Genomic DNA, 18,558 nt, shown 5'->3' on the forward strand with positions numbered 1-18,558 from the left:
AACAGTAGTACCTACTATTGAGTGATTTTGAGGACTGAAGAAGTTAAGAAATATAAAATGCTTAGCACACAGCCTGGAATATAGTAAGCACTCAATAACTAGTAGCTGCTGCTACGACTTTTCCTCTGTGGCCTAAGGGTCTCTGTTGATAGGTAAGGGAGAAGTTTGGGTCTTTCCAAGAAGGGAAACTTCCAGAAGAAGAAGGAAAAGGGGGAAAAAAATCCTTTCCTCCTCTTGAAGCCCCTAGGTAAGGGGAGATGCAGGCTTCTGCCATCAGTCAGATGTCCAGTCTGGCTCTCACTAAGGGCCCAGGGAAAAGCAGGGGAAGAACAATTAGACAGGAGCATTTCGCCACGAAAAAAGACTTTTATTACAAAACAAATACTAATAAAATCAGGCCTGGGCTTCAATCCCACCTCCTAGAGGCCCCTAGGATGGAGGAGATTGGGGGGAATAGGGGATGGTGGGCACTGAAAGAACAGAGCAGGCTGACCTCCCCTCATCAGTCTCAGCTGCTGCCTCTCTCTTCCAAAGCCCTTTGAGAGAGGCACCATCCTTCCAGCCAGGAAGTACCATTGTTGGCACCAGACCCTAGCAATGCCGCATTGCAGGATTCAGGATGTCTCGGCTGACTCTCAGCAAAGGCCAGCTAGGGTCACTCAGCCTGGGCGATGGCGTAGGAGAGCAGCCATAGAAGCAGCGGGCCCAGAACAAGGACAGCAAGCCAGACGGCAAAGCTGGCCAGGATGAACCTCCGGGCCCGGGCCCCCCAGTGCACTGCCTCCTCCAACCGGCCTGCCTTATGCCGCTCTTCCGCCTGTGGGGGCAGGTTTTTGGTTAGGTTCTCCCCCTGCTTCTGCCCCAAAATGCCCTCTGCCCCACTCCAATCCTACATCCTCATCTTGGCTCAAAATCTCACACCCAAACCCTCCACCTCCCTTTCCAGTTTCTAACTCTCATGTCTCAACTGCAAAGTAAGGTACCCACTCTGCTCTGCCTCCTTTTCAGGATGGCTGTTGTTTGCTCAGAAGATCGCATACGGAAAAATACTTTTCATTTTATTCCCCATCCTTTTCTACTCATTTCAGATTCATTCAGAATTTGGAATTCTTGGCAAGAAACAGTGACCAATCTTGGAGTATTTCACTCATGTCCAACCAAACAACACTCTATTCTCATTAGCCCAATGGGCCTCATCTTTTTCATTAAGGATTCTTTTTATGATTTTGCCCTAATGAAATCCAGAAATTATGACGATAAGAAAACAGTTTCTGATAAAAATACAGCTAGGGTCGAGGAAATTCCAAAAGGTACACATGAGGTTTCTGTTAGATGTTTTGAAATGGTGAAGCCCTCTCAAAAACTTCATAGCTTCTTCCGAACTCCTATAGATTGTTCTAGTTACTGCTCAGCTGCCCCGAGTCTTGCCCCTTCCCATTCATCCTCTTTATAGGCCTTGAGAGTAGACCTTAACTACAACACAAATCTGACCATGTCATTCTCCTTTACAAAAATCCTTGAAAGGCTCCCCAGTACTTCCCAGATAAAGCTGAAACTCCTAAGCACAGCACTGGAGGCTCTTGGGAATCTGGATCCTCTGGCTTCATCTCTCACTGTTCCTTACTGGTTCATTCATGCTGAACTAATAGTCCAGGTTGCCTTTGTATAGGCTGCCTGTGCTCCCTTCGCCTGGAATGCGCTTTTACCCTTATTCACTCATCCTTTAAGATTACTTTCTTTTTACTCCCTTAGGATGCCTTTCCTGTTCACCTACTCTATTATAAATGTACATGTACTTACATACATATATATACACATACATAGCTCCTGGAATACACTGTGCTTCCTCTATCATAGAACTGATGAGCTGTATTCCATTAATAATTACCCATTTTCACAGCCATCTCTTTTGTTAGACTGTGGGCCCTTTGACGGCAGGAACCATGTCTTTTTCCTATTTCTGGCACCAGGCCCACAGCCAGGCTCTGGCAGGTACTTATTAACTGTTTGATCAATATAGATAGATCGGGTATACAGAACCATTGCCTTACTACACCCACACCCCTGCTTCCATAGGAATTGCTTTCCTCACCTTGATGGCAAACACAAGGGCCACGACTCCCAGGCAAGAGCAGCCACATATAATGCTAGTAGCTGCCAAGTAGCGGAGGCGGAGCGAACAGCAGCGAATGGGGGATGGAGAACGAGCAGCGTCCGTGTTGCTCACCAAGCTCTCCACTGCCTTCTCCTCGTCCTCCATCACCTGTAGGCGATACAGTCAAGACACTTGTAAGCCCAACAACTGAACCCCTGGTAGAGTCTTGCTCAGACTCTACCCACCTCTCTGATCATGTCATGGCCTAGTCGAACTCTCAGAAATGCTGCCTTACCTGGGGAATTCCCCTAGTGACTCATAGACTGAGAGGAAATGTGTGTCTGGAATCCTTTTTCCTCAGCCTAAGGTTCCCAGTCTTTAAAGGCAAGCTGGTGTGAATGTAGCATTATCTGTTTTACTTACTGTTTTGGCAAGTGGGGAAAAGCAAAATGACAGGTGCATGCCGAGAGGCAGTAGAAAAACACAGAATCTCAAAAACTGCTAGGAGTCTGAGACTACCCAATTCAGTGATTTTAAACTGTATTTCAAAGGGCCCTGAAGCTCCTTAGAGGCTGCCCTCAAATATTAAGGAGGAATCAGAGAATGGCATCCTAGGTCCTGTACTCCACTTTAAGGAAATCAGCCATTTCATGGGAAAACACAGTGCTGGGGATGGGGGAAAGTAGGGGAAAAGTACCCATCTAAGCTCTCTTTGTAGCTGAGGAAACTCAACTTCAGAAACATCTCACCCTCCCCAAATTAGAGCCTCCCTTGCTATGCTGACTCCCTTCCACCTCCTCTCTCCATTTAACCCAGGTCATACAACACAATCAGATTAACACTGAGTCCAAATGACCTCATAAGCCACACAGAAACCTGCATAATGATGCCCTACTTAATCATTTCTCATCTCCCTATTTCCCAAGCCCTCAGAGCCCTGGCATCAAACTGCCTTTCTACCTTCATCCCCAACCATTCCCCTTCACCCTAGACAAAATGAAAACACTTGCAGTTCTCAGAACACAAGTAACAAAGGATAGGAAAGGTTAAAGAAAAGAGGCAAGAGCCAAGAATGATATGTGCCACAAAGCTGCAGGAGAATGGATGTGAGTAAACAACTGAGATGAGGTAAACACAGTACAGTCATCAGGGGAGAACACAAGGAGAGGGTCCAGGGAATTGAGATCAGAGAAAATGTAAAAACAAATGGGGACTCTTACCTGGCTATAGGCCTTGAGGAACTGTGAGTTTCGGCTCCTGCCTCAGGTTTGATTTGGCTTGGGTGGAGATGGAGCTGACTCAGGGCTCCAAGCCAAGCCCAGGGGTGGGGTTGGGTGGCCAGCCACCATCCGAAGAGCCCCAGAAGCTCGGAAGGGGGTGTGGCTGATTCAAACCAGTCTGGCTAGATGGAGTAACTGGAGGTAGAATGCCTGCCTTCTGGAAAGGGAGTGAAAGCACCTGAGCAAGAGGGATTAAAGCAGGGAAAAGTCTGAGGCATCAGATAGCTCCCAAGGAAAGTCCAGCAACCAAGGGAATAGAAGGTAGGAGAGGAAAAGTATGAGTCTGAATGACTTAAAATTGAAACTTTAGGGAAAGGTACCCTACCAGATAAGATTTGCCATTCTTCCCTCTTCTTGCGTGGAGATTTCTGCCTCAAAGATACATAATTCTGAGTTAGAGATCAGGTACTAGGGTCTTAGCAAGAGCAAGAGAGAAGAGAAAACTGATACCCAAGTTCCCACCCAACCCTCCACCAGACCAGAAAATCAGAAGCCTCCTTACGCGGATGCTCATACAGAAACTAAGTTTATTATTTTTTTCTTCTTAAAAAAAAAAAAAAAGAAAAAAAGAAAAAAACTCATTGTAGAGAAGCCCCTCCCCCTTCCCCTAAGGGTGGGGGGCTGTGAAAGATAGCTGGGGAAATCAAGTACAAGGGGGTGGGGACAAAGACTATCTTGCCACCCTTAACACTGCCCAGCCATGTGGGGTGGAAGGGAAGGGGATATGTGAAGAGCCCCGTTTCCATGACAACCAGTTGCCTACCCCCTACTTTGGTGGAAAGAAGGGAGAAGGCCCCTATGTCTCCCTGGAGGATTCCCCCCTCAAAAGACTTCAAGTAGTGGTTAACAGAGTCAGGCCTGGTCATGGAGGGAGAGGGGCCATGGCAGAAAGCCTAGGTGAAGGGGGGCAGCCCACTCACGTCTTGGCTTTACGGCCTCTGTGACTAATGGTAGGGCCAGCCAAGTGGGAAGGGGCGCTGCTGCGCAAAATACGCTGGTCCCCTTGGTTGGTGGCCCCACCAAGCCGGCGGGGGCCAGGCCGGCGCCGTGGGGTCCCATCCCCTTCCTCCTCCTCACCTGAGGCTTCAGCCTCAGACTCCTCTACTGAACCCTCAGGCCCCAGGGGACTTGGGGGCTGCAGGCGGCTCCGCTTTGCCAGCCCAGGACCACAGCCAACTGGGGCCCCTGCCCGTTTGCGAGGCACCTTCTCAGTCTCTAGTGGGGGAACTAGAGACCCTGGACGCAGCCGGGTCGAACGCAGTTTTGGAGCCAATGAGACCACGGGAGGTGTCAATTCTAACCCGCCTGGCCCACTATCCGCTAAATCCAGATCATCCTGAATTACAGCCACTACCATGGACCCTTCACTCTTTCGTCCCCTCATTCCTTCTGCTTCAAGACGTAAGCGGGCCAGGCGGGTGAGGGGGCGGCTTCCATCCTCATCAGATGAACTACCCTCACTCTCCCCCTGGCCCTGGGGTTGCCGCTGCTTCCCCAATCCACAGCTCTCAAGGACAGGAGAGCTGTCGCGGTCCAAGACAGGGAGCTGGCTGGGCCGAGGTGACGGTGGATTCTTGGGAGGTCGGCCCCGCTTCCGCTTGGGTGGGGATGTTGAAATGGTGAGAGTGGTGACAGTGTTGGCGACAGTAGCAGTGGGACAGGCTAGGAGTGGTGGGAGCGGTGGCAGGGGTGGCGGTATCGGGAGTGGCTGTGTCCGGCTCTCTAAGCTGCCATCCCCTGGAGAGGAAATGGTCCCAGGAATGGGCAAATCTCGGGCCTTAGGGGGCCGCCCACGCCTTCTTTTCTCCACAGGTGATAGGATGACAGGCTCGGGTCTATGAACTGGCTGGGGTCCAAGAGGCTGGGGCCCAGGAATAAGCTGGGGTGCCAGGACAGGCTCCGCAACAATAAGGGTCTCAGCCCCAGGGACTGAGTCAGCCCCACTGGTTTTTCCCTTAGAGGTGGATGAAGGTGCCTCATCCACCCCTCGCCCAGCATCTGCTGGAGACCTGTTCTTCTTGGGGGGCCTCCCCCTGCGACGTTTCACAGCAGGAGGGGTGATGGCAAGTAGTGCCCCTTCTCCATTTTCTGGGCTGCCCCCACCAGTCAGCCCCAGCTCAATGCGACGGCGAGCTATGAAGGGCTGCTGGGTTGGGATGGGCAGTGTGGATGGGGGAGCAGCTTCACAGGGACCACTGGTGGGAGGTGAGGATTCTGGCCCCGACATGCTGCGGGTAGATGGGCTTCCCGGGCTGGCACCAGTCTCAGAGACCCCAGGCACTAGGGTGCTGGCAGCTCCCCGCTGCTGTCGCCGTCGCCTCACCAGTTCCTTTTCCTCTACCACAGTCACTAGCCGTCCTGGCAGCTTGCGAAGCACTTTGGGACCTGGAGGCTGCCCTGGCCGACCAGCCCCCTGACCCCTAATTTCTACATCGGCACTGGTGCGACGCCGAGGGGGCCGGGCAGGCGAAGGACCCTCAGGTGTGGAGGTGGCCGAGGATGAGGTTGATGGGGCTGCGGCCTCAGCTGAAACAAGTTCCTGTGGTTTCTCTGGGGTAGACGTTGGGGTCTGGGCTTCCACCAGCTCTTCTGAGTTCTTGTCAGCCTCCAGTGGCTCCTGAAGTAGCTCATCAGATGCTGCTGAGGGTGGGAGCTCCAGCCTATTGCTCTCACTCAGACACGTGGCCACTTCCTCACCATCAGGCAGCACTGAGAGGATGGTCGCCTCAGCAGGCTCGGGCACCTCCTGCTCTTGACCGTTGGGGACGCTGCCAGCTGCCAGGTTTGGGCTAGGTGCAGAAGAGGTGAGAGAAAGGTTCTTCTCTGACATAGGCAGGATCTCAACAGCAACTGGCAACAGATCCTTAGGGGGCACAAGAGTAATTGGGGAAGTCTCGGAACTGGCCATATCAGCCAGCTCCAGGGACTCAGTAGATGCCATTGCTTGTGCACACAGCTCTGCCTCAGGCCCCATGCCCAAGGGGAGGTTGGTGACTGGTGGGGAAATGGGCACAGAAGGTAGACCAAGCAAGAGAGGGGAGGAAGGAGTTAAGAGAGAAGTCTGGGCTGGAGGTGGGGTATGAGCTGGTGGAGGGGTACAGGCAGGAGGAGGGGTACAGGCAGAAGAACAAGAGGGAGGAATCTGTGCAGAAGGAAGAGGGGGAGAAGGCAAGATATGGACAGGAAGCATGGTTATTGGATTTGGGGCTGAAATGGGGATTGGGGCAGAGATTGGGGCAGGGACTGGGGCAGGAATTGCAGCAGGAGCTGAAGCTGGAGTGGGTCGAGGCCTAGGCGCTGGCCGGGGAACTCGGTCCCTGGCAGGGCTGCAGCGGGGGGGTGTGGAGGTGTTGCGGGGGTGATGCATGGATGTGACAGGAGTGTGGTTTGCCCCTTGAGTTTCAGCCCGGGCTCCACGAAGACGCTCACTGACGCGAGTCCCTGGCCTTTCGGGGGCCTTGGCCTTCTTACTGCGCCGGTGGCTGCCTCCACCAGTCCCACAGGAAACCTCATCCCCAGCCCCTGGCCCCTCCTCCTCCTCCTGGGGTAGGCGGAACACCTCCTCCTTCGCTTGGTCCAGGTCCTTGCGGGCAGCTTCCACTTGCTCCTACCAAAAACAGAGCCCAATGAGTGGTCAGAGGGAGGCAAGAGGCATGGGGAGTGGGTGGAAAGCAGCCACTTTCCACTTCTATCCCCACCCCCATACTCACTTCTGCCTGCTTGAGCTCCTCTCGGCTCACCTCCTCCAGTGAGGCTTCCAGGAATTTCATGGCATAGCGCTCAATGGGGGTCAGCTGTGGGGAAGAGCAGCGATGATGAACATAGGGACCTGGTGCCCAGGGCCCATCACCCTTGAATATTTTCACCAGAGAAGACAGAAAGAAGGTCGCAGAGTCCAGAGGAAGGAGTTGTGGAGGGTGAGATTGAGAACTAGTGGATCCAACACAGACCTGTTCTACAAGGGCAGCAATTTCCTGCTCAGCCCGGGACATCTCCTCATCTTCAGCCCCAGGCCGACCAGCCTCCTCTCCGTCAGCAGCAGGAAACCCATCATTCTCATTGAATTCTGCAAGCTCAGCCACCTGTTCAGCCTTGGCCTGGGTGGCCGCACGGATATCCTCTTCATCCTCTGCCCGACACAATGCCTATGAGGGTGTGGGGAAGAATAACCATGAGAATTAAAGAACTTTACATCCTGTGATTTGATTCTGGCAAATGTTTGAGGCCACGTTTACACCAAACCAGATTTACATCAGAACTCAACTCTCTTCTGGGCCCCCAAAATTACCAAAGCAACACAGTGGTCCACAAAGAATGGAACAGATTCAACCAGGAGTGCCACCAGGGACAAAATAACTGTTTTAGAGACCTCTAGTTCCACTTACTTTCCATTCAAGTAAGCCTTAAATCTCTTTAAAAAAGCAATCCCAGAAGTTTTGAATACAAAATAATCCACAATTCTTTTTTGCACTGAGATGCCTCATGACAACAGATTAACATATGATCATTCCCCTGAGATGAATATCCAGGGAGATCACAGCAAAGTCACTGAGGGAAGTAGCCTAGAGCATGAGAGGAAGGCACTTGGTAGGGGAAAATTTCTCCATGATAATCCACACCTACAGTTCCTAAACATCTGTCTACTTCTGAAAAAATACAAATGCCCAGACCTCACCACTCAAAATCATGATTTAAGTAGACTGTGAGATGGGACCCAGGAATCAATCTTTTTCAAAGCCTTCCAAGTGATTCTAGTATGCATTAATGTTTGGGAAATGAGAGTTTTACACCATATACAAAGCACTTCTTACATCCACTATGCTATTTAACCTTCAGTTACTTCCTTCTAATTTAGCATTTCAGAAAACTCGGAAGTGAGGCTCAGAAGATTAAATGGATGTGGCTTAACGAACACAATTAAGAAGCACTGTTGGGGCTTCCCTGGTGGTGCAGTGGTTGAGAGTCCACCTGCCGATGGAGGGGACACGGGTTCGTGCCCTGGTCCGGGAGGATCCCACGTGCCGCGGAGCGGCTGGGCCCGTGAGCCATGGCCGCTGAGCCTGCGTGTCCGGAGCCTGTGCTCCGCAACGGGAGAGGCCACAACAGTGAGAGGCCTACGTACCGCCCAAAAAAAAGAAGCACTGTTGGAGCTCAAACCTAGAACCGTGGACTCCATATTCTGTGTTCTATCTATGAAATCATGTGAACCAATAAACAATCTACTCACAACTATCAAAGGCCAACTGTAATCTGGGAAGCAGCAGAAATAGTTCTTTCCCCTTGGACAAACTCAAAAGACTGAGAGACAACACACACTACAACCATTAGCTCTACTCTAGGGACTGCCCACTCTTTTTCTGCGGTGGGATCTTTGTTCCCCGACCAGGGATCGAACCCGTGCCCCCTGCAGTGGAAACACAGAGTCTTAACCACTGGATGGCCAGTGAAGTCCCTGCCCACTCTTTTTTCACCTGCTCCAGGATATGGGTCTGCTTGCTGGCCACAGTCTCTTCCTCTTCTTCAGGGGCAGAGGGTATAGATGAGCCAGATGGTTCCTCCAGAGGCATATCAAACAGCTCTCGGATGGTCTGCTTTGGAAAGAACATATGAAAAGTGTCAGAGCCAACGGAATGTTAGTCCCAGGTCTATAGCTATGAAGCTGATAGCTCTTAGTAGTATCAGATGCACCACTAGTTGAAGAGGCAGATCTGTGGAGGCCAAAGCATCCTTTTTTTTTTTTTTTTTTTTTTTTTTTTTTATGCGTTACGCGGGCCTCTCACTGTTGTGGCCTCTCCCGTTGCGGAGGACAGGCTCCGGACGCGCAGGCTCAGCGGCCATGGCTCACGGGCCCAGCCGCTCCGCGGCATGTGGGATCCTCCCAGACCGGGGCACGAACCCGTGTCCCCTGCATCGGCAGGCGGACTCTCAACCACTGCGCCACCAGGGAAGCCCCCAAAGCATCCTTTTTAATAAGCAGTAGTAACTCCTACAGCCATAGCAGTTCTCTCTTGCACAGACTGGAAGATCTTAGTACCTGTTTAAAATAGGCTGTGGTGAAGTTGCCTCCCTCAATTGCCATGTCTCCCAACATTCTCTTCTGGTTTGCCTTTTTTAGGATGTTCTCTTCCACTGTCCGTTCACTGATAAGCCTAGGGGGTGATAAAGGACATGTATAAACAGACAAATACATCAATAAAACCCTATTAGCAAAGGGAAAGTAAGGTAAGGGGAGAATAGGCAATACCTATATATGTGGACATCTCGGGTCTGGCCAATTCGGTGACAGCGATCCTGGGCCTGAGCATCCATGGTAGGATTCCAGTCGCTGTCATAAAAAACAACAGTGTCTGCCCCCGTCAGGTTCACGCCCACACCCCCACTCCGAGTTGAAAGGATGAAGCAGAATATGCGTTTGTCTGCATTGAATCGTTCCATCAAGGCCTAGAGGAAAAGGAAAAAAAAATAGTATTGGGAGACATATCTCCAAAAACACACCAAGGCTTAGTGGGGGCCCCTCCTGGGACTCTGAACCCTGGAAAAAGGAGACAGAGTTGAGGCGAGCCTCTAAGGGCCGGAGATGCCTGGGTTACCTGTCTCTGTTCAACTCTAGTAGACCCATCCAGACGCAAGTAGAGGTGGCCATGGTAGGTGAGAAACTGCTCCAACACATCCAGCATTCGGGTCATCTGGGTGAATATGAGCACCCGGTGGCCCTCCGCCTTGAGCTGTCGCAACAGCACTGCCAACATTTGCAACTTTCCTAAAGAGATATGAAGGGGTACAGGGAGCTAGCTATAAACTGGAGTGGGAAAAACACAGCACTGGAAGCCTGTGTAGTTGAAAGATCAAGTTTTACGCCAGGGTTTCGATCAACCCAGGGGAATCAAAAATATTTAACTTTTTATATTTTATTCCCTTAAGGGTTCTTCCTCTTCAGTCTGCTCCCGTCTTGGATCTGACTTCTTTCAGTCTAACTAGGGGTAGGGTAATACAGACCCTCAGGGGGAAAAAAGAAATCCTCAATGGTGTATGAGCAAGAAAAGACCTTCAAGTACTACACTGAGTTATACCAGCTGCAGCACAAGCCATTCACAAGATAAACATCAACAAATCCATTGATGTCATAGCTCACTTGGATGGAAGGTCACTGAGATAAGAACCAGAGAGGCAGGATCTTATGAGGTTATGTAGTTTAACCTCCCATCAAACACGAAAATAGTGATTCAATCAGTTTGAACACTTTTAACAAAGACTTTCAACTCACCTATTCTGAATGGTTTCAAATGTTATAAAATTATCTTTTTACTAAAATATTTATTGAACACATATTAATAAAAATTCTGCTGACTTTCTTATGTTCTAAGACGTTTAAGAAATCTGCAAATATATTACTATAGAAATACCTGTGCACAGTTGTGGCAGAAACTATTCGCTACTGTCCAACAGCCATTCTCAGTTAACAGAACCCGACTAATCCTATGGACACCTGGCAGAGATCCCTTGATTCCCACGGAAGGCGCACGCCAAACCAACCCCAGAAAATGAATCATTATTGTTCTAAATAAGCCACAGTTCCTTTTTCCCTTAGTCAGTGATTACTCTAAGGATGGGCATATGGCCCAATCTGAGCCAATGAATTTTGAATCAAAGTCAACTAGGAGGGCTTTCTTTCCCAGAAAAAAATGAAAGACTTGAGAGTGTTTTATTTCAACCCCTTGCTTCCTGCTTGGAGCACTGGTGTGCTCCCTGGAGTTATAGCAGCCATCTTAAGACCATGAAGAAATAACCATGAGAATAAAAAGATAAAAGCTAAGGATAGTAAAGTCCTGGGTCCATGAAGATACCACTAAGCCGCTGAACCAGCCATATACCACCATTCTCGGCATTTCTCATTTAGTAAACAATAAATGATCTTGTGGTTTAAGTCACCGTTGGTTGGTTTTCTGTTACCTGCAGCCAAATTTCTTCTAATCAATAAGATTCTATTCAAAAGACAAGCATCCTTGTTCAAATCTTTCCCCAAGGGCTTCCCTGGTGGCGCAGTGGTTGAGAATCTGCCTGCTAATGCAGGGGACACGGGTTTGAGCCCTGGTCTGGGAAGATCCCACATGCCGCGGATTAACTAGGCCCGTGAGCCACAACTACCGAACCTGCGCGGCTGGAGCCTGTGCTCCGCAACGAGAGGCCGCGATAGTGAGAGGCCCGCGCACCGCGATGAAGAGTGGCCCCCGCTTGCCACAACTAGAGAAAGCCCTCGCACAGAAACGAAGACCCAAGACAGCCAAAAAAAATAAATAAACAAATGTGGGGTTTAAAAAAAAAGAATTTTAAAAAAAAAAAAAAAAAAAAAATCTTTCCCCAAAACAAAATCTACTATTTACTTTTTTTTTTTGGCCACCTGGCTTACGAGATCTTAATTCCCCAACCAGGGATGGAACCTGTGCCCTCAGCAGTGAAAGCGTGGAGTCCTACCACTGGACCACCAGGGAATTCCCCCAAATCTACTATTTACTGTGCAGTCTTATACCACCACACACCTTTCCCCATAAATCTGAAAACTCCACGCTGTGCTATGTCATTTGCCATTGTATCCCAAATGATGTAACATGTTCACAAAATAATCACTGAATAAATGAGTTAGCAAACATTTTCAACTTTCATCAAAGTCAAATTCACGAATGCCAAGAATCTATCATGAGGCCTACATTTCTTCATCTCACCCGGAAGCATAACCTAAAAGACTATCTGATGTTTAATGAAATCCACAGAGACCTTATGTACAGCAACCCTTTGATGTAACAGTCTTCAGGCTAAGACAAGAAAAGAGGTCAAGAGACCCTCACTGGCCAAAGAACTCACCGCAGTCATACTGGATAAGCCTCAGGTCAGGAAACTGGGTACGCATGTTACACACAATACGGTGCAAAGGACGAGCCCGGGGCCAGAGCTCACGAGCCAATTGCTCCTGGAAGGCTGCCTGACGAGGGGCCAGCCAAGGAGGTGGGTGGCAGGCGTGCAAGGAAGGGGGAGGTGCCTCCACAGGAGGCATGACAAAGATGAACCTGTAAAAAGAAGGCAAGCAGTATAAAATATGGAACTCTGAATGGCCCCAGAAGTTAGCACCTTTACCAGCCCTAACCACTATATCCACTCAGAGGCCCCAAGACCCACTTCCCATTAGCACTTAGCCCTGCCAACCTCTCAATGATTTCTGACAGCTGGTCTAGTCGTTGCTGGGGAAACAGTACAGCCTGGCGGGCAGCCTCGGTATAAGTCCAAAAGGTGGGGTGGCTGGGGCCAGGAGAACGAGGGCCGATGGGGCTGGCAACAGGTTGGGGCAGGGTACAGAAATCCAAGACTTCAGTCCCATACACGGGTGCCAGGGCCCCATGAGCCTCACTAAGTTGGAAAATCCGTTCCAGGCGTTCAGACCGCTGCTGCTTCCGCTTTTCCTCCAGAGCGTCCTGAGGATAAGAGGAGAAAAACACAGAAAAAGTGATCAGCGTCCTTATAGAAAATCTGGCAATTCCTCCCAGAATTAAACATAATCTGTGGAAACCATAAGATTCAACAATACACTATTTTAGTTCTTCCAAATTGTCAATAATGGGAGTTATTCTTTTCCCAATGTTAAAGGAAATAACTTCTCCGCAAAAGAAAACTGATCTTCCCTGTATGCTACCAAAGCAGGTGCCTGAATATTCAAAATTAAGATCCATATGTTTGACAAACTTATAGAATGGATGATTTGCGTGAGTTTTCCCATATAACACTTAAATCCAGAATATCCAAGTTAATTTATCTTCTTGCAGTAGATCCAAAACGATTATTAAAATCCCTCCTCAAATCACTGACCAGGATACAGAGAGGCTAATCAAATCCATGGCAGGTTTTTGTCCAAGGTCAGACTGGAATGGGGTGGGATGGGAACAGCTAACCAGACATCTAGGTAACCCCGAGAGAGAAAAGGGGAGTGCCCTGGCTGACAGGATACCTGTATGACTTTGACCCAATCCTTTCCCATCTTTGTGCTTCCAGTTTCACAGGCTATAAAACCACCTAACTCTTTTGTAGCACTTATCACACTTGCAGTTTTACATGTATAGGATTCTTTGATTAACATCTTCTACCTACTAAACTGTAAGCCCCTCACTGTAATCATCCAGTATCCCAACTCAGTTATCTGGCACAAAGTAGGCTTTCAATAAATATGTTATTAGAATGAACAAATAATGAAGGAGACTGGACCCTACAAGATGGTCCTGAAAAAAAGCAGTGTCCCAACTCTCCCTTCCTGACTGCTACCTTAAGCTTGACCTCTTGGCTCCTGGTGGTCTAATAAGTGAGGAAGGAAAGCATCCTAGCAGAGGGAAAAATCATTAAGGCCAGCTCTCGTTAAGTAGCAGCAAAGGAGACAGTATTTGCAAATCATCTACCTGAAAAAGGACTTGTATCCAGAATAAAGAACTCTTACAACTCAATAACAAAAAGGAAAAGAATAAAATAACCCAATTAAAAAAGGGAAAGGATCTGAATAGACATTTCTTCAAAGAAGATATACAAATGGCTAACAACCACTGAAAAGATGCTCAACATCATTAGCCATCAGAAAAATGCAAATCAAAACCACAAAAGGGACTTCCCTGGTGGTGCAGTGGATAAGACTCTACTCTGTGCTCCCAATACAGGAGGCCCGGGTTCGATCCCTGGTCAGGGAACTAGATCCCACATGCATACCTCAACTAAGAGTTCGCATGCCACAACTAAGGAGCTGGCGAGCTGCAACTGCAGTGCCCTGGAGCCGCAACTAAGGAGCCCCCCGCTGCAACTAAGGCCCGGCGCAACCAAATAAATAAATATTTAAAAACCACAGGATACCACTTCAAACCCACTAGGATGGCTATAATCAAAAAAGACAAATAATAACAAGTTTTTGGCAAAGATGTAGACAACCTGGAACCCTCACAAGCGCTGGTGGGAATGTAAAATGGTACAGCCACTTTGGAAAACAGTTTGTCAGTTCCTCGAACAGTCAAACATAGTTACCATAACCCAGTTAATTCCACTCCTAAATTTACATCCAATATAACCGAACATATATGAAAAGATACAAAATCTTATACATGAATGTTCACAGCAGCATTATTCATAACAGCCAAAAAGAAGAAACAAACCAAATGTCCCCCAATCAACTGATGAATAGATATATAAAATGTGGTATATTCATACAATGGCATATTATTCAACAATTTTTTAAAAATGAAGTACTGATATATATACATATATATATGTCAGTTATAGCATAACATGGATGAACCTCAAAAATATTAAGTAAAAGAAGCCAGTCACAAAAAACCGTATATGACTCCATAAGTAAATCTACAGATACAAGTTACTTAGAGCTAGGAGGGATGGAAAGGTCAGGGATGATGGTTAAGGGTGTGGGGTTTCTTTTTTTTCAGGGCAATGAAAATGTTCTAAAGTTGATTGTTGTCATGGTTGCATAACTCTGTGAATATACTAAAAGCCAATGAATTGTATTGTTTAAATAGGTGAACTGTATGGTATGTGATTTATATCTCAAACTGTTTAAAGAAAAAGTATCAAGAAGCTGCTACCTACTTGCAGAGCAATGAAAATTTAACACAGACCATGGCGTTGTACCCTTGGGCTAGGATCTAGGCTCTCCTCTCTCTACTTCCAAAAAGCCAGACCAACCTGGCAGCATTAGAGAAAGACCAAAGTGGCAAAGATGGAGGGTGGGGGACTGGGGCCGAGAATAAGCAGCTCTATTATCAAAGTGAGAAAAAGACAAGAGGGCCTGGAAGGACTCACTAGATCTTTCTCATTATTAGGTCCTGGGTTACTTACTCTGAGTTGCAACTTTAGTTAACCAAATATATATACAACTATATATATGATAGAAAAAAATGGCTACCAGAAAGCTCATGAAGGGACAGAGTTCTTTTTATTTCCCACTTAATCACCATGGAGGTAAAAAACTACAGCAAATGACCCTCAAAGTCAAAACGCTCATGATCTTTAGGGAACTGTATTCCGTGGTGTCCTTTCTCCCCTAGAAGTTCAAATACTTAATGGTGACAGTCTTAGCAACTGAGAAAAATCCTCCTGTCTCTGAGGACTGCCTCTTGTGGGGAAGAAGAGAAAGCAATGGAGCCAGCACATCTGTGTTCTCACAAGTTGTATAAATTTTAAAACATCATTTAGTAGGCTAGTTTCATCTGTAAAATGGGGCAACTAGATGCCAACACTAACTCAAAAGAGTAAGCAAGAACCAAAGAGACCAAATGTAACAAGAAAGCCTTGAACACATCAGTGATTAATAGTTTTAAAAGCACATTATGTCCTCAATTACTTCCTCTGTGAAAAGTAGGACATGGATTATTCTTCCCATTTTACAAATAAAAGTAAAGGCCCAGGGAAGGGCTTTGTCCAGTGACATTCAAGTATTAGGTCCACAAAACTAGGCTTCGTAATTTACCAAGATAAAGGTGACATTATTTTGTTCCATCCACTCTGTAGCAACACTCCAAAGAAATTCAATTTCCTGTTCCCTCTCCTTTGAGGCAGTAAAACTTACCAGATAGAAAGGGGAACGAGGTGGTGGTGGGGGCTGGCGTCGAGGTCGGGGACCACTGAACGAGGTAGCAGTGGAGGGAGGGCTGGGGGGACCAGAGCGTAATGTCAGTGTCTCAGGCTCATCCTTGGAAACAGGCAGCCGGGATACCATGGTGACAGGCAAGGGAGCGGCACCAGTTGCCGAAACCACAAGGGAAGATGCCTGGGAATCTGGGGCCTGTGTTGAGGCTGGGGCCAGTGCCAGAGTCTGAGCTGCCGCTGGGCCCAAGGTGGGCACCGGCACTGGGGCAGGGCTCAAGGTCAGTGTTTGCACTGAAGCTGGGGCCAGGAGTGAAGCAGATGACGACACCGTAGCCAAAGTCAGTGTGTGAGCTGGGGCCGGGCCCATTGGAGAAACTGGAGCCAGAGGGGGTGCTGGAGCCAAAGACAGCGTCTGAGATGGACACAGTGGTGGTCCCGGTGCCAAAGACAGTGTCTGGGCTGGAGCTGGTACTAGGGATGCTGCTGGAGTCAATGACAATGTCTGAGCTGGAAAAGAACCTTGGGGGTTCCCAGTTCCCAAAGAGAGTGTCTGAGATGGAGACGATCCGCCAAGAGTGGATGCTAAAGCTGGGGGTAAAGCCAGTGTCTGCGTAGAAGCCGGACTCGGGAGAGGTGACGGAACTGGGGCTGGTACCATAGTTTGAGCTGATGATGGAGCCAACACAGGAGCTGGGGCTGGCACCAGTGAGGAAGCTGAGGCTAAAGGAGTTCCTGGAGTAGATGATGAAGCCAGAAGTGGAACCGAAGTCTGCGATGGAGCCAGTACAGGAGTAGGACCTAGTGATGGAGCCAGGACTGGAAGAGGAGCCAGAGAAGGAGCTGGAGAAGGAGCCAGGATTGCTGTCTGTGGAGCCACCATGGGAGCCAGAGAGGTGGCTAGAGCCTGAGATGCAGTAGGTGCTGGAGCCAAAAGGGAAGCCTGAGCTGGAGCTTGATTTGATGCTGCCGGAAAAGGACTGGCCAGAGCAGAAGCTGGCACCAGGACAGGTGAACATGCTGGGGCCACGGCTGAGTTCAACCCTGGAACATGTGAAGAGGCTGGAGCCAACAACAAAGGGTGACCAGGTGCCTGAGATGGGGACAGGGATGGAGTTGTGGCCAAACCTAGAGTCAAGGCTGACGCTGATGGAGAAGCCCCAACTGGTGCCAAGGAGGGAGGTCCAGGAGCCGCTGCCAGTGTTGGAGTCACATTAGTCAACAGAGCTGGGCCTGAAGCCGAAACAGGCAAGGGGGCTGAGATGGGGATGGTGAGTGGAGCTGAGGCTGGGGACGGAAGCGTTGTGCAGACAGAGATGGGGAGTGAAGATGATACTGCAACTGGGACTGTAGAAGACACAGGACTAGCAAGGGGAGAGGAGTTGGGAACTGGCATTGGAGAAGAGGCTGGCCCAGGTAGTGAGGATGACACGGGGAGAGGAGAAGAGATGGTCAAAGGAGCAGCTCCAGGTGCTGAAGCTGTGGAGACAGAGAATAAGTTAGACCCCAAATTCTTTTATTGCTCCTTCTATTACCCTGTCCCACCCCTTCCCTTACCCCCAAGCTTCACCTGTTTCCCAGAAGACCTTCACTCCCACACCATGAGACCAAAGATTCAAGGAATCTAACAATTCAACATTTCCTTTCCCTCCAAAGTTCCAACTTATGTATCTTGGAATTTGGCAAGGGCTCAGCAGACCATTTTGGGGGCTAATGCAAATCAGTATACTGATAACGGAAGGATCTATTGTGACTTAGAAACCCTCTGGCCCACCCTATCTCCATTCCTGACAAAAATTTGTGGCCTCAGCCACCTGAACTCACCACTGACTTCAGGCGTAGGACTGTGGACCAGCTTGAGAAGTGGCCTCACCAGAGTGGACGTGGGTATGGGAGCCCGGGCAGTACCCAGAGCAGGTGTGGGTAGCCGGCCAGGGGTTAATGTGGGGCGTGGAGTCAACACAGCTGGAAGCCCAGAGCTCGGAGGCCGGGGTGCTGGGGCCAACGGAGGAACAGGAGTCAGTCCATCCCGAGGGGCCTGTCTCACTACAATCTTCACCACGCCTGTATTATTCACCATGGTTGGTGGCACTGCAAGAGGAAGCTAGATTGAGGGGAAGGTAGAAAAGAAACAAGAGACCCAAAGGATGGAAGAAGTCCAAGGGCAGGAGAGGGTAGCAGACAGATATCAGAGATACTGGCAAAGGAAAACAACACTGAGGGAAGGCTAGACAGACAGTAGCCCAGGGCATGCCTGGAAGGACCAAGGCCAGCAGGGCTAAGTAAGTAGGAAGGCCAGAAGCCTCACCCTGGTTAGCAGCAAGCGGAAGGCTGAGGCCAGTGGGGGCAGGGGTGGTGCTGGGGGTCGAAGAAGGCAGCACAGAGACAGGGGTAGGGCCAGGGGTCGGGGCCACGGCCTGGATGAGGGCCACATGGGCAGGCTGGCTGATGAGGTGGTGCTGCCCCCCTGCTGACACCAGGTGCACCACATTCCCTGGGTTAAGGGAAGAGAGAAAGAAAGAAAGAAGCAGCTATCAGCCGGAGGAGGGCAGAGGCAAGAGAAGA

At 49.2% G+C, this 18,558-nt stretch overlaps 2 protein-coding genes across 2 annotated transcripts in view; both read right to left on the reverse strand.

Moving 5' to 3' along the window:
* Positions 1 to 357: 357 nt before the first annotated feature.
* On the reverse strand, positions 358 to 3,510 carry TMEM265 (transmembrane protein 265). The gene is made up of 3 exons (XM_065891825.1): positions 3,316 to 3,510; positions 2,093 to 2,263; positions 358 to 817 (listed from the first exon to the last, which is right to left on the reverse strand). The coding sequence occupies exons 2-3, from the start codon at positions 2,258 to 2,260 to the stop codon at positions 656 to 658; spliced, it is 330 nt and encodes a 109-aa protein (XP_065747897.1). The 5' UTR covers positions 2,261 to 2,263; positions 3,316 to 3,510; the 3' UTR covers positions 358 to 655.
* A 781-nt stretch (positions 3,511 to 4,291) lies between these two features.
* Positions 4,292 to 18,558, reverse strand: part of SRCAP (Snf2 related CREBBP activator protein) — a 30,678-nt gene continuing 16,411 nt past the window's right edge. Inside the window, exons 21-32 of the mRNA XM_065892799.1 lie at positions 18,302 to 18,487; positions 17,818 to 18,084; positions 15,977 to 17,472; positions 12,574 to 12,839; positions 12,235 to 12,437; positions 9,966 to 10,135; positions 9,620 to 9,816; positions 9,410 to 9,524; positions 8,847 to 8,966; positions 7,326 to 7,520; positions 7,086 to 7,169; positions 4,292 to 6,982 (exon numbers count right to left, since the gene is read on the reverse strand). Of these exons, the coding sequence (XP_065748871.1) occupies positions 4,292 to 6,982; positions 7,086 to 7,169; positions 7,326 to 7,520; positions 8,847 to 8,966; positions 9,410 to 9,524; positions 9,620 to 9,816; positions 9,966 to 10,135; positions 12,235 to 12,437; positions 12,574 to 12,839; positions 15,977 to 17,472; positions 17,818 to 18,084; positions 18,302 to 18,487 (5,990 nt within the window). The remainder of the gene's footprint in view (positions 6,983 to 7,085; positions 7,170 to 7,325; positions 7,521 to 8,846; positions 8,967 to 9,409; positions 9,525 to 9,619; positions 9,817 to 9,965; positions 10,136 to 12,234; positions 12,438 to 12,573; positions 12,840 to 15,976; positions 17,473 to 17,817; positions 18,085 to 18,301; positions 18,488 to 18,558) is intronic.

This window comes from Phocoena phocoena, chromosome 15 (assembly GCF_963924675.1).
Source record: "Phocoena phocoena chromosome 15, mPhoPho1.1, whole genome shotgun sequence".
Taxonomy (NCBI): domain Eukaryota; kingdom Metazoa; phylum Chordata; class Mammalia; order Artiodactyla; family Phocoenidae; genus Phocoena; species Phocoena phocoena.